This window comes from Equus quagga, chromosome 3 (genome assembly GCF_021613505.1).
Source record: "Equus quagga isolate Etosha38 chromosome 3, UCLA_HA_Equagga_1.0, whole genome shotgun sequence".
Classification (NCBI taxonomy): Eukaryota; Metazoa; Chordata; class Mammalia; order Perissodactyla; family Equidae; genus Equus; species Equus quagga.
The window spans coordinates 64294646-64309296 of record NC_060269.1 but is presented as its reverse complement, the minus strand read 5'-3'; the positions used below and the strand labels follow the sequence as shown (position 1 = coordinate 64309296).

The window sequence follows — 14651 nt, the reverse complement described above, 5'->3', positions numbered from 1 at the left end:
GCTCCACCCTCCTCAGGGCCCAATCCATTCAGGGTAAGATAGGAAAGGAGGGAGGACCAAGTACGGGGGGTTTCTGTGGGCCCCAACGTAGCACAGGTTTCTTCTGCTCAAGTGCCATTGGCCAGACCTCAGTCACCTGGTCACACCCACTGCAAGGAAGTGAGGGGAGGTCTGGAAAACGCCAGCCTGTGCCAGGGAGAAGAGAAGAATGCAGGTTCTGAGCCCCAGCAGTCTCTGCCACACCCCTGTAGCCCAGAAAGGACCAGAAGTGTAGCAAACCTTGGAGAAAAATTCCTATTCAAGAGAAACAGCTTTTAATGAAATAATCATGGTATTCTGCATGTTAACTTGAATCTTATGCTCTGCGCACAATCAGACGCCAGTTTAAAATATTGAAAACATGTCAGATAGCACCAGAAGCTCTGACAGTATGAGGGTCTTTTAGGGAGGAAGGCAGAATTATTCTGTTGGGGGTTTTTTCCAACGTCATCATCTTCTCTTTAGGCTTCTCGTGTTCCGGTGAGAGCTGTCTGTTTTTATTGCACAGTCTGGCTGGTTGTCTCTTCTCAGACATCTTCTAGCGGTGAGACAGCTGGGTCGGGTGAGATCTGGCAGTAAAATGAGATGGCCCTGAGCCATCTGCAGAGAGACGCCTGGCCACCCAGCCGGGTGCTGTGGTCACTTTCCGCTCACTCTCTCTCCCACAGCCTGGAGTGCGTCTGCACTTCGTGGAGCTGGGCTGCGGCCCCGCCGTGTGCCTGTGCCATGGCTTTCCTGAGAGCTGGTTCTCTTGGAGGTACCAGGTAAGGGAAACTGGGGGAAAGTACACCCCCTCAGGGGGAGGGGCGGGGAAAGACTAGATGGTGTGCCCCAGGCTGGGATGTCATTAAGAAGCTCAAACCTTACAGTGGAGCATCATCTCCAAAGTATGCCCATGATCCCTCGGAAATTTTGGGGCCAGAGATACCTCAGGACCTCAGAGCTGTGCTAGCCCATATGCCACCTTTGCAGATTAGAAAAAGTCAGACTTCTTGAAGACACTCTACGCTACCTGCTGGGAAATCCTTAATGAATTATAGAAATCTGCAAGGTCTTTGCTAGGAAAAGTGCTCTCTTGGGTGTGGCGTTAGATGCAGTGCACAAACCCCACCACTGTTCTTGGCAGCCCTATCCAGGTATGCTTGTTCCAGCCCAATGTCGAGGATACCAGATGGTGCCATGTGGCAATTTGGATTGAACCATTTACAAGAACAGAGGGGTAGAAGGAGCAAAGAGGGAGTGTCAGCAAAAGACAGATGAGACACACTGGAGTGTGCCTGAATTGTTTGCTTTCCAGATCCCTGCTCTGGCCCAGGCAGGTTTCCGGGTACTGGCTGTGGACATGAAAGGCTATGGAGAGTCGTCTGCTCCTCCTGGTGGGTTAGCTCTCTTGTCATGCCTTCTGACTGTCTGAGCTCTCCAACTTCACGATCTTCCCCTGGTCCCAGGTCAGAGCAGGCAACCGCAAGGGGGTCTGGCTTCACCCTTTTCCTTTCCTGCAGTGTCCTGTGTTTATGTGCTTTGGGCCCCAGATGTTTCTGCTCCCCATACTCTGAATGAATACAAGAAACCCAATGGCCTGTGTCCTAAGGGAGTCTCCTGCTGGTCGGGGGGGATGTAGGATGTACCATCCATCTCCAGAACTTTTTCATTTTCCCAAACTGAAACTCTGTACCCATTAAACAACAACTCTCCATTCCCCCTCCTCCCTCAGCCCCGGGCAGCCACCATTCTAGTTTCTGTCTCTGTGAATTTGACTCCTCTAGCACCTCATGTAAGTGTGTCATATGGTATTTGTCCTTTTGTGACTTATTTGTGGCTTATTTCACTTAGCGCAATGTCTTCAAGCTTCTTCCATCTTGTAACATGTGTCAGAATTCCTTTCCTTTTTAGGGGTGAATAATATTCTGTTGTATGTATAGACTGCATTATTTATGCATTCATCCATCGGTGGGCACTTGGGTTGCCTCTGCTTTTTGGCTAATGTGAATAATGCTGCTGTGAACATGAGTGTACAAATATCTGTTTGAGTCCCTCCTTTCAATTCTTTGGGGTCTGTACCCAGACCTGGAATTGCTGGATCGTGTGGTAGTTTGACAGCCGGATTCTTAACCCAACATCTATGCATCCCAGTGGGAGTCTATCTAAGGATATGTGTTGGGGGCCAAACATCCAGGAAAGGCATCTAAGAGGTTTTTTTAAATGTAATTATTAAAATGTTTATTTTTGTTCATCTATAATGCAATCTTCCCTGAATCCCCTAGGCATAACTTAGTAATACAGTTCATCATTCAAACTAGAGCACTATTGAAAGGAAAAGAGACACTGTTAATAGGAACACACATAAGCTGAAACTATCCTGACCAAATTGGAATTCATGGTCATGTCCTAAATACAACTTTGTTTTAGTTTTTTTTTTAGAAAAACGTATTTTACATGTTAACTATTGTTGAAAGGTTATACATAACTTGAATGCTAAAGCCAAACGTAATGATTTAGAATACATACACATGTATTTCAGGTCATTTGTGTATAAATTTCATATCATCTGGCAATAGATTTTAGGTAACAATTAATTTTCCCTTAAAATTTTGAAGGCTTTTCCCGCTGTTTTCTGGCTTCATGTGCTGTGGTTGAGAAGGCCCCTGCTGTTCTGATCCACAAGCCTTTCTATGTGTCTGTTTGGGTTTTTTTCTTTATGCTTGACACTTTTAGGATCCTTTCTTTATCTGTTGTGTTTTCAGATTTTATAATACTGTGCTCTGATATGGGTCTTTTTTATCTACTTTGTTGAGTACATTTATCTATCTTGGAAATTTTCTGGAATTATTTCTTTGGTAATTTTTTCTTCTGTTTCCTATCGTCATTTTTTTTTCTTTTTTCTTTCTGGACTTGCTGTTATTGTTAAAATGTCCATACTACCCAAAGCAATCTACAGATTCGATATAACCCGTATCCAAATCCCAAAGACATTTTTTACAGAAATAGGAAAAACAATTTTACGATTCATATGGATCCACAAAAGAGCACAAATAGTCAAATCAGTCTTGAGAAAGAATAAAGCTGGAGGACTCACACTTCTTGATTTCAAAATATATTACAAAACTGCAGTAATCAAAACAGTATGGTACTGGCATAAAGACAGACATATAGACCATGGAGTAGAATCGAGAGCCCAGAAATAAATCCACACGTATATGGTCAACTGAGGCTCGACAAGCGTGCCAAGAACATACAATAGGGAAAGGATAGTTTCTGCAACAAATAGCGCTGGGAAAACTGGATGTTCACATGCAAAAGAATGAAATTGGACCCTTATCTTACACCGTACACCAAAAGCAACTCAAAATGGATTGCAGACTTAAATGTAAGACCTGAAACTAAAACTCCTAGAAGGAAACATGGGGGAGAAGCTTCATGACGTCAGTCTGGGCGATGATTTCACGGATGTGACATCAAAAGCACAGGCAACGAAAACAAAAATAAACAAGTGGACTACATCAATCTAAGAATTTAATAAGATTTCTTTTCTGACAAAGGGGCGCTTGTAGTTTGTTGGGATATTTTTAATCTTGTGAATTAAGTGTGCTTCTTTTATTTTTAATCACAGAAATAGAAGAATATTCCATGGAAGTGTTATGTAAGGTAAGAAGGCTCTTTGGTAACATCTGTAACCTCTGTTCCATCCTGGTGTTCTCAGTGATAGAAGCCAGAAGTGAGGTGTCCACTGAAATCCTAGGAAAGCAGCATTTCACAGCATCTGAGTATAAATTCTTACTGAAAGTTGGGGTGATTTTTCAAAATGATAGTATGTCAAGTGCTGTTCTAAGTATTTGACGGAAGAGGAAACTGAGTTCCAAGGAGGTGGAGGTATTGCCTGAGGTCGACAGCTGGTGACCCAGCTGTGAACCCTGCAGTAGTCCTGTGCCCGTCCTCTCAGCTCCTCCGTATTGCCTCTCCATCCTGGGCATTTTAAAAGTCACTTTATTTTTGTGAAGCTGTTGGTGGCCAGACCTAGGGAGTTAGTGTGTGGATTGGTGGCTGTAATGGCGCTCCTACTGTAAGACAGGCATGAACACCACCGTCGGGGAGAGGGACTCTCATATCAGAGCTTGCAGCGGGAGGCGGAGGCCGAGGTGAGGAGACTGTGACGCAGACCTCCGTCAGCCCTGGAGCAAAAGCACAGGCTGTGGAGGGGGGCGAGGGGAAGAAACGGCCTCCTGGGCGGCCAGGAGACTGGCGATGCCACTGATCACACTAAAGTTACAAAAAGCCTCCATGTTGGAGTCACACAGTCTGGAGCTCCGGCATCCGGCCCCACATGCAGGGTTTGGCGTCTCATGTGGAGAACGTGGGAAAAGCTGAGTCTCCAGCTCGGGTGGTCCTGCCTTCCTCAGTTCCCCAGGCTTTGCCTTTTCTGCTCTGCCACTTCTGGTCTTGCTCATATCTCCCCCAAAATCCTGCCAGGATCTCACCAGCCTGTATTATCTTTAAAAGTAGGTTTACAGAAAACTGAATGAAGATCCTTAATACTGCTTACCCTCAAGTGCCCACAAAAACTTCTTTTCTCAATGACATCCCTACAAATGTATTGAAAATCCTTTTTCTCAACCACAACTCCCAAAATTTGTGCCAGTTCATCAAACGACTGTTATTTGCTTTAGAATTGGGTACCTTTAAGGGACCATAGCCCTGTTCTCTGTGTGTCTGTCATCTTGGGATTCCCAGTTGGGAATGTTGGAGTGCAGCATGGCAATGATGGCGTCTTCTAAAGTCACTAACACCGGGAGGCTTGTCTCCACCCGGTTGTCCCTTTCACTGTGTGTGGCCTCGGGCGAGTGAGTCCGTGAACCTTTCCAGGCCATGCTGTCAGGTGTAAAGTACAATGAGTGGATGGGCTCCGTGTCCTCCAAAGCTCCTTCAGACCTGAGTGTGCTTCTCAGTTGGTGGGATGTGGAAATAATGCTGAACTAGTTTCCGGCCACACTGTGGTTAATTGGAAAGTGGAAAGAAGTGGCTGCAGGCAGTCCAGCAAGGAGGTTTCATCTGTGGTGTGCAGACCCTCAGGGTCCATGAACCCCTGGTGGTGGATGCAGAATTTGAAGCAGAGGTAGCCCTGTGCATTTTCCTGGTGGAGGGCCCGTGGTTTCCATCAGATCCTTGGATGTCTGAGGAGACAGAGGAACCACTACATTTGGGGAAGGAGTGGGAGATATTACAACATACTCTGTCCTCTTCTTCTCCCTCTCTCTTTTTAAATTGAAGTTCCCTGAGATCAGGGAGCTTTGCCGTTCCCTGATTGTTGCTGCACCCCCCGCAATTAAACAGTGTCTGGCCCGCAGTCGGCTCTGAGTGAATGCTAGTTGGGAGGATCCATGTTAGAAGTGGGGAGCTTATTGGGTTGCGTGTGGTGGTGGAGGTGCTTGGGAGGAAAGGCATGGACTTGCAGGGCCTTCTTCCCACAGGATGAGGCAGCTGTGACGTGCCCAGGTGTAATTCCACACCTCCTGTCTGGCCGGACGCCAAAGCGCACCTGGCGAGTTTTCCAATAGTTGGTTACGTGGGTAGGCCCCTGAGATGGTCTGTGGGTCCAGGCCCTTCTTTCTGGAAACTGTTTCTGCAGAACCAGGGATCTTTTGGGGAATTGTGAGAATGAGGCTATTTCTTGTTAGAAATGCAGTGGCCCTAGGAGCTGCACCAGATTCTGGCTGCCCTGGAATTACTGACTGATTCCACTTTGACCTCTACGTGGCATCTGGAAGTTGCTGAAAAGCAGAACTCGAGGCTTTTAAGTTGCTTCCACAGCAGAGATGAGGGCTCAGCAAACAGCAGCAGGTGCTCAGGCAGGGCTGAGGAGCCAGAATGAGAACCCCGAAGTTAAAGGAATAAAAAGAAGAAAGTGGAGAGATGACATGAAGAAAACTTTAGTGCTGGGGTGGTTTTGGACAACACCGTCAATTGGGTGCCCTAGAGGGAGAATGCGAAAGGGGTTGCTGCATTCATTTCATTTCCCACATTCCTCCTCCATTGCTTCTCTTGCTGCAGGGTCTCAGGTCACTTCGGTTGCTGTACGCAATTCTGCACCCTACAGCCCTTAGAGACCAGAGCCTCCAGGACTCTCTCTTATATGGGACAGTCTGTGGGTTCTCAGGTCCTCTTCGAGAACATGTGCACGCTGCCCCTTTACTAGGCACACTATCAGGTTTCTGGAAACCTTCAGCTAAATTCCTCTTTAGTGCATGTATTAGTCAGCTCAGGCCGCCATAACAAAACACCACAGACAGGTGGCTTAAACAAGAGAAATGTATTTTCTCACAGTTCTGGGGGCTGGAAGTCCAGGATCGGGGGGGCCAGCATGGCGGGGATCTGGTGAGAGCCCTCTTTCTGGCCTGCAGACCACCGCCTTCTCGCTGTGTGATCACTGTGGGGAGAGAGCTCTGCTGTCTCTCCTTAGAGGAACATTAATCCTATAGGATTGGGATCCTGATCACACTAGGCATTAGGGCTTCAGCACCTGAATGTTGAGGGCACATAAACACTCAGTCCCTGACAGAGGGCCCGCATGAAACATCCAATAATTGCTCTCCCCTCTTTGGGGGGAAGGTGAAAATACAAACAAATGAAGTAATTACACCAATACTTTGTGCCTCCATTTTAAAAAAATAACCAAATTTAGGGGCTGGCCCTGTGGCCGAGTGGTTAAGTTCACGCGCTCCGCTGCAGGCGGCCCAGTGTTTCGTTAGTTCGAATCCTGGGCGCGGACATGGCACTGCTCATCAAACCACGCTGAGGCGGCGTCCCACATGCCACAACTAGAAGGACCCACAACGAAGAATATACAACTATGTACCGGGGGGCTTTGGGGAGAAAAAGGAAAAAAACAAAATCTTAAAAACAAAAAAAATTATCAGACTATGTTGAACATGACATTAAATTTACAAAAAAATAAAAAATAAATAACCAAATTTAACTGATGGAACCTGTCATCCGTGCTTTCCTTTTCATGCTCTTTTGGGGGCAGTGAGGGGCTTGCCCTCCGCTCCCCGCCAGGTGAGGCTGTCATCGTGACCCTGGCTTTTCAGGGCTGGCGGGGGTGGGGGTAGCGAAAGGAGTCAGAACAACACCCCTTCCTTTTGAAGCAGTCGCTGGTTGTAGACAGAACTCTGTGTCTTCCCCATTCCCGGTGAAAGGGGTTTCATATTGGTAGGTTCCCCCAGCGGCTGACTGAGACGAGGGTGGCGGATCTCTGAACACTTGTTAATGCTCTTGGGGCAGAGAATGCGAGGGCTGTGGGAAAGCCCCTTGTCTTGTCCCTGTCTCTGTTGTCCTGAAATTTCCACCTCCTTGCTTCATCTAGAAGAACTAAAAAATAGGTTCTGCCCAGAGGAGGAAAAATATCGCCTTTCATTTTGGAACCACCTGGAACGGTAGACGACGGAAATATACTCGCATATGTTTTCTAAGTCTCCAGACTCTTGCCAGTGCAGGCTCTGCAGCCCCCAACGAGGGCGTTTATCTGGAGAATCCAGAACAAGCTGAGATTACTTCTCAGAGGGTAGGAAGAAGGGAGGACTCATGGGGCTACAAACTATTTAAAATAAAGCTGTTGGTCTCCATAGTAAAAAAGGATGGCTTTGAATGTTTTGATTTTGAATTTTTGAAATCAGATAGACCTGGAGTCAGTGCCAGTTCTGTCACTACTCTAGCCGTGTGGTCCTGGCTTCATGAGTTAATCTGTGTGAGCCTCAGTTTCCCCATCTGTAGAGTGGAGGCACCGGTCCCTCCGTGCAGCCGTGTGAGGGCAGGGAAGGGCTGCGTGTGAGGCGCCCTGTACAGCACCTCTTGCCCAGCAGGGGCTCCTTCAATGCAGCCCTACAGACTTTTCTGTTATAACAGCAGAGGCCCCTCCGTTGGCTCAGGTAAATGGGGGACGGTGTTGACAAGTCAGACGGGAGTCTTGTAGGAGGAGTGGGGCTGGGAAACAGGAAGGTCAATGTGGCTTTCTGCAGGGGCTGAATGGCTGTCAGGTCTCTGACTCGTTCCCTCCCACGTCTGCCCTGTCCTCCCCTCCACCCCGTCCCTGGCAGGATTATCCTGCTTGTGCAATTGGCGCATGCCCAGGACAACGCCCCAGCCATGAATCTGGATGACTCTTCATCGCCAACCCCAAACCTCCGAATGTGACTGTATTTGGAGATACTTCTCACACATCTCAGACACCTTTTCAGGCTCCATGGTTGCTGGCCCATGTGGCCAGGTCTCTGCGTGTGTTGGGGCATGAGGGGCAGGAGCTTACCATCCTGGGGCAAGGCAAGCAGCCAGACCTCTCCAGAACAGTTTTCTTCCCCTTTCTCCCTCCAGGGAAGAAGCTGTGACTTCTGTCCTACAATGAATTGGGCCCAGTTAGGGAAGTGTACTGACATACCCTGAATAATCACTCTGCACGTTTGGGGCCTGCCTGGTTACTGTGTGGATGCTAGAAAGGGAAGGAAGATAACTCAAAAGCCCGTGAAACAGCAGAATGTTGTGTTGGTCTGCTTAGGCTGCCATAACAGTACCATAGACTAAGTGGCGTAAACAACAGGAATTTGCTCTGTCACCATTCTGGAGGCTGGAAGTCCAAGATCAGGGTGTCAGCGTGGGTTCCTCTGAGGCTTGTAGACCGCTATCTTCTCCCTGTTTCTTCACATGGTCTTTCCTCCGTACCTATCGTATCTGTGTCCAGATCTTCTGTTCTTATAGGGACACCAATCAGATTAGATTAGGCTCTCCCCTTATGACCTCATTTTAACCTAATCCCCTCTGTAATGACCCCATATCCAAATACAGTCACATTTAGAGGTACTGGGGCGTTAGGGCTTCAACATAGGAATTTTGGGGAGACACACTTCAGCCCATGACAAAGGCAGACACAGTCATTCTAATCTTGAAGTAGCTGAGGCGGGTAAATACAGTTTCTGATTTTTTAATATTTTCTTTCTTAGGACATGGTAACCTTCCTGGATAAGTTGGTAAGTAATTATTTTGAACTGATTTCTTTGGATAATTCTGTTTGGGCTTGGGCCCTTAAAGAAAAGGTGTAACCTTTGAAGGTGTCAGCTGTTAGAGCCCTCGAGGGGGTGGCGAGGGCAGGGACACTCTGGGGCAGTGGGAGGCAGGGTGGTTGGTTGGGAGGAATTGCAGAGACAGAGACAGCAAGGTGTTTGGAGAAGAGCGTAGAGGTGAGTTCTTTTTTTTTCTCCCATGGAGAAAAAAGCATCTTCCCGGGAATAGGATACTTCTGTTGGCTTTGAGCAAAGGTGAAGAGCCTTGAATCAAGAAATTTAGAAAACATCCTATAGGCTAATATTTCACAACTTTTAAAGCTTCCATCCCTTTTTTAATATCTAAATTTGAATGCCTTCATTAACGTTTTTGGAATGTCAAACTCTAAACAGATCAACAGCTGTGATCCGAGAACGTGCTTTTGCAGAGCCCACATGCAATTCCTGAGGCTGTGGTTTGCTAACAGCCTCCTCCCATCCTCAGTTAGGTCACGGTGGCAGAATGAAAACCCTGCAGCATGGCTGAGGGCAAAAAGGGCTAAACCAGGACGGTGACAGTGGAGGGGGAGCTAAGAGAACCTCAATGCAGTGAGATTTATCACCTGTTAATTGGATGTGAGAGTCGAGAGAAGAATCCAAGATGACTGAGGAATTCCAGTTCAACAGCAAAGTATGGTGCCAGACACTGTAGGAAATGAGGCGAAGATGTCGTGGTCCCTGCCCTCTGCAGACCCTCAGTCCCACGGAATTGGTTTTGGAATTTTTGAGTATGGTGGGGCATCTAAGAGGACTTGGCTTGGTGTGGTCCGCTCAGTCCTACTCTGTAATGACCTTCTATCTAGAAGGTTTCCAGCTGGCTCAGAATGTCTCTTATTCTGATTGCTAAAAGAGAGTCTCTGTTGTTGCTGGCCAGCTGGGTTAGGTGTCCTTCCCTGGTCATTATTGGGACACTTAGGAAGGAAGCTGGGCCAACTGCAGATGAGGTGGTCATCCACCACCTGGAGGTGGTAGTTGAAGCTATTGGAGTAGATGAGTTCCCCGACAGGCCTGAGAGCTGAGCAGTGAATACTCCCATGTAAGAGGTAGAGGCGGGAGTGGACTCAGTGAAGTAAGAAGAGAGTCTGGAAAGCGCAGCGTCACAGGAGCCTAGGGAAGAAATGTCTGATGCTGCAAAACAGTCAGAAGGGTGAGAACCGAAAGGAAAAAAACTATTGCTAGTGGTTAATAGCCTTTAAGAGTCAAGTTTCAGTGGACTCAGGGGTAGCAGAGAAGAAGCCAGGCTGCAGGGACTTAAGAAGGTTGTTAGGGAGGCAGCAGGTGTAGACCATAGTGAGAAGTTTGACAACACAGAGGAGACAGAGGTACGGCAGGGAGCTGAGTCAAGGAACTGCTTCTCAAGATGGAGATGAGGCTGGGGAGCGTCTGAAAGGCCCTGATATGGCTGAACAAGGCCAGCAGGGTGGGTAGAGGAGAGAGCCCGATTTCAGGCTCGGGAGACCGGGATTTTAATTGTGGCTCCACCACTTACCATCCACGCAGCCGCCTTGGTCAAGTCGCCTGACCACTGTGAGGCTGTCTTCCCATTTGTGAAGTGTGTATCGGGAGGTTATTAGAATTCCAGACAGTGAGTGTAAACACTTAGCACAGTGCCTGGGCCACAGTAGGTGCTCAGTAAAAGGGAGCTGTCGTCATTCATTGTTAGCAGCAGCAGAAGAAAGGAAGGGGCAGGTAGGAAGGGAGAGATTGAAGATGGCTCTTGAGGCTTTAATGGTTAAGGGAGGGAAGATCCCAAAGGAGCAGGGAATAGAATCATATCACTCAATGAAAGATGAACTTGGAACACGAGATAAAGTCATACCAACTTTAAGATGAAAGAGAAGAAAGTAAAACAAATTTTGATTCGAGGGAAGGTGGAGAGAGAGAGGGGCCCCTACGGCCTCAGTCTTCTAAGAACATTTAAAAGGCCAGACATTTGTGTAGAGGCTATGTGGGGCCAGTATGTGAGGGATTGGAGGCTTCGGAAGGGTAGACGTTTGGAGCAGCTGCTGCGCCCTCACTGGAGGAGCCCCTAGGAAGTGAATGAAAAGGTTGCTGGCTGAGGGTTGGGCCTCAGGGGAGCCGAGGCCTTGGACTCTCAGCACCCCATCCCAGAAACCTGCCCACATCCGCTCTCTTCTTTATCCTGCTCTAGGGCATCTCTCAAGCGGTGTTCATTGGCCATGACTGGGGAGGCATGCTGGTGTGGAACATGGCTCTCTTCTACCCTGAGAGAGTGAGGTAAGAATTTGGGTAACACTGGACTTGAATTCACATTAGAATCCTTCCTCAGGTCTTGAACCCTGGAAAACTTCTTGAAAACGAAGAGGTTATCTGGGAAGATTAACACCTTAGCTCCCTAGTGCCCATTGACACATTAACAAGGAGGGCTTACTGAACTGATGTCTTAGGAAGCAAGCCTGTCCTAGTTGCCAGTAATGGGACAGTAGTAGCTGGTGGGAATGTGGGAGGAGGATGGTAGACTTTGCGGGGAGCGGGTGAGGCAGCAAGAGTGTCGGATTCCTAGAATCGAGTGCCAAGAGAGACTCCTGCTAAGGACAGGAGTCAGAAAAAGTGGCTTTCACTTTTTCCCTGGACTGGCTATATGACAAATCCTTTCACCCGTTAGGCCTTGATTTCCTCAACCACAAAGTGGTAATGGTAGGTCCCCTCTGACTGTATGCCCTGCACGATGCTGCACAGATGTCAGGATAGAATGGCGTTTCAGGGTCCCAGGGGGAGCTCTCAGATGCTGGCTGTTGAACCCAGAGAGTCAGGGGGCCTTTGTGCCCAAATCCCATTTGAGCTGGCACTTGCAGCTGAAGCCTGTCTGACCTCCCATTTCACCCTCAGATCTTAGCAAATTAAATAAACATCATCCTTAGCAGCCTTCTGTATTTCCCTGACTAATCCACTTACTTTTTATTTGGGTAAGTTTATAAGAACAGAAACACCAGAGAACTTTGTTCAGCTCAACGCCAGCTCGAATGGTAGGATGATAGTGAAGACTGAAAAGAATCAAACATTTCCTAAAGTATTTGTAAAGTTTTCACACTCTTGTTCTTCTGATCTCTTCAGCTGCACTCTGTCCTCTCTCTCGTTCAAAGTCAAAATAAGAATTCAGTTCTTAAGAATTGGATTCACCACAAAGTTACTCTCCAGCCCGTATTGATGCCTCCTGAAGGACACAAAAGGAAATAGAGTGACGAGCATATGGTCTCTACGTGGAAGGAGGTGCAACACCTTCTTGTTGTTTTATTAAACATAATCACTCTCTCCTGGGAGAATTTAAAGATACGAACATGAGCCAGGTGAAGTTGTGCCCAGAATAACCTCAGATCAAAGACATGTAAGCGTGCTCTGGTCTCCTGTTCCTCCTCTCACTGTTCTTTCGTTGGTTCTGGTCGTAGCGCTCCTGCTACGCTGCTCTCATCAGAGCAGCCCTGATTCTGCGTTCCTGAGAGGCCAGGAGGAAGCCGAGACCCTCCTCCAGGGCTGTCCACAATGGGACATGGCATCTCTTTGAGAATATTGCTGACAGCAGGGGCCAGCCCTCTGCCCAAGTGGTTAAGTTCGTGTTCTCCACTTCAGAGACCCAGGGTTTCATCAGTTCCGATTCTGGGTGTGGACATGGCACCGCTCATCGGGCCATGCTGAGGTGGCATCCCACGTGCCACAACTACAAGGACCCACAACTAAAATATGCAACTATGTACTAGGGGGATTTGGGGAGAAAAAGCAGAGGGAAAACAAAGAAGATTGGCAACAGTTGTCAGCTCAGGTGCCAATCTTTAACAACAACAACAAGAAGAATATTGTTGACAACATTGATCTTCACCTTTCTAGCCAGAAAATGAGTGAGACAAAAAAAAGCCCACCTTTAGTGTGGAATATTCCTTTGAATCCTTGGTTTTGGTGTTCTTCTGAGATAAGCTGCGGGGACCTATTCAATATAAGGGTCAACTCACCTGTTTGACCAAGAATACCCTTTTATGTCCTTTCTTTGCCAATCACCTGGAGATTCTGCTCCCAAAGGAGGCTGTGGTTTAGCCTTTTCTAATCTTCTTGCCAGTTGGCAACAAGATTTATATGCTACCATCTCCTTTAGTGGTGATAATATTTTTTTATATATGGAATAAGCTATATGTCAAGGCAGTTAAAAAGAAAACCCTATACTGCTCTGAATATTTCATAAAAGCCAGAGTTTCTTGACTTGTGATTTAAGTAATGCTTAAAATAGTTCACTATGGTAGCATTGGAGACCTGTGGGTATCAACATAATTGTATCCTAATCTAACCTGCACTGTCCATAGTGGCTATTGGACATTTGAAATGTGGCCAATTCAAATTGAGATTACTGTGAGTGGAAAGCACCTTCCAGCTTTCAGACTTAGTACTAAAAAAAGAAAGTAAACTATTTGTAATTTTTATATTGATTATTACATGTTGAAATTATTAATATTTTAGCTATATTGGGTTAAATTTTAAATTAATATTAAATTTATATTAAATGTTAAATTAAGATTAATTACTATTTTAGATTAATCTCACCTTTTTCTTTTTACTTGTTTTAATTTGATTACTAGAAAATTTAAGGTGATATTTGTGGCTCTCATTATATTTCTTTTGGTTGGCACTGGCTAAACCTTACCACTCCACTTCCTGATCATTTCATTTGCCCTAATTATCCCATGCTTCCTCTTTTATATCTCCCCCTAAATATTCTCTCCTCTCTATTTCTCTTCTGGGGAAAAGTTTTCCAGGGTAAGAATGGGATACGAATCCCTTACTGACCAGCCAGACTAACTAGTCCTGGTTAACTTCTATCAATGTTGTCTTCGCGGGGTCAGCTCCACCCCTCTCTTTTGTTCTTTTGCTGCCCCCCCGTTCCCCTTATAGTGACTAATGCAGTAGACTGCTGGTGGTCTCCTTGCTTCAGGTTCCCCTCCCTGCTTCCATGGGGTATGTCACTGCTTGATGCCTCACTTCCTGACTGCGAGTTCCCTCCACTCTCACCTCTTCTCAAAGCCGTCCTGGTTTTCTTGTTTTCTGCAGCATGAAGTCCAGACACAGGGCCCTTCATGTCCAGGCTCCCCCTTGCCTTTCTGGCTTTATTTCCCAAGATTCCCCATTAAATACTTGCCCTCTGGCCACACAGACCCCTTGCTCCATCAAGCTCAACCACAAGCTTTGCCCTTTTCTAGAATTTGCTCATGCTACCTCATGATGTTTCCTTTACAGGTATCATTTCCCCTCCTGAATCTCCCCCACCCTTAAAGCCAAGTTCAAATACTCTGTTTTCCATAAGGTCTTCCATGATGCCCAAATCTAGAAATTCTTTGTCTCCTTAAACTCCCTTGGTATTTCGTGCTATTCTTATGGCTCCTATCACAGACTATCTCATAATATAGTCATGGGTATATTTGTCTAGCCTTCCTTATTAAATTATAATAAGCTCCTTGAGTATTGATTTTATATTTTCTCTCCCCTAGTATATAGCATGAAATTACACTTGACACAGTGAGTGAAGGA

The 14651-nt window shown here is 46.7% G+C and overlaps 1 protein-coding gene across 1 annotated transcript in view; it reads left to right on the top strand.

Moving 5' to 3' along the window:
* EPHX2 (epoxide hydrolase 2) overlaps positions 1–14651 on the top strand; it is a 69532-nt gene that overhangs the window by 34793 nt on the left and 20088 nt on the right. Inside the window, exons 7-11 of the mRNA XM_046656847.1 lie at positions 708–803; positions 1337–1415; positions 3650–3684; positions 9024–9050; positions 11275–11360. Coding sequence (XP_046512803.1) covers positions 708–803; positions 1337–1415; positions 3650–3684; positions 9024–9050; positions 11275–11360 — 323 coding nt within the window. The remainder of the gene's footprint in view (positions 1–707; positions 804–1336; positions 1416–3649; positions 3685–9023; positions 9051–11274; positions 11361–14651) is intronic.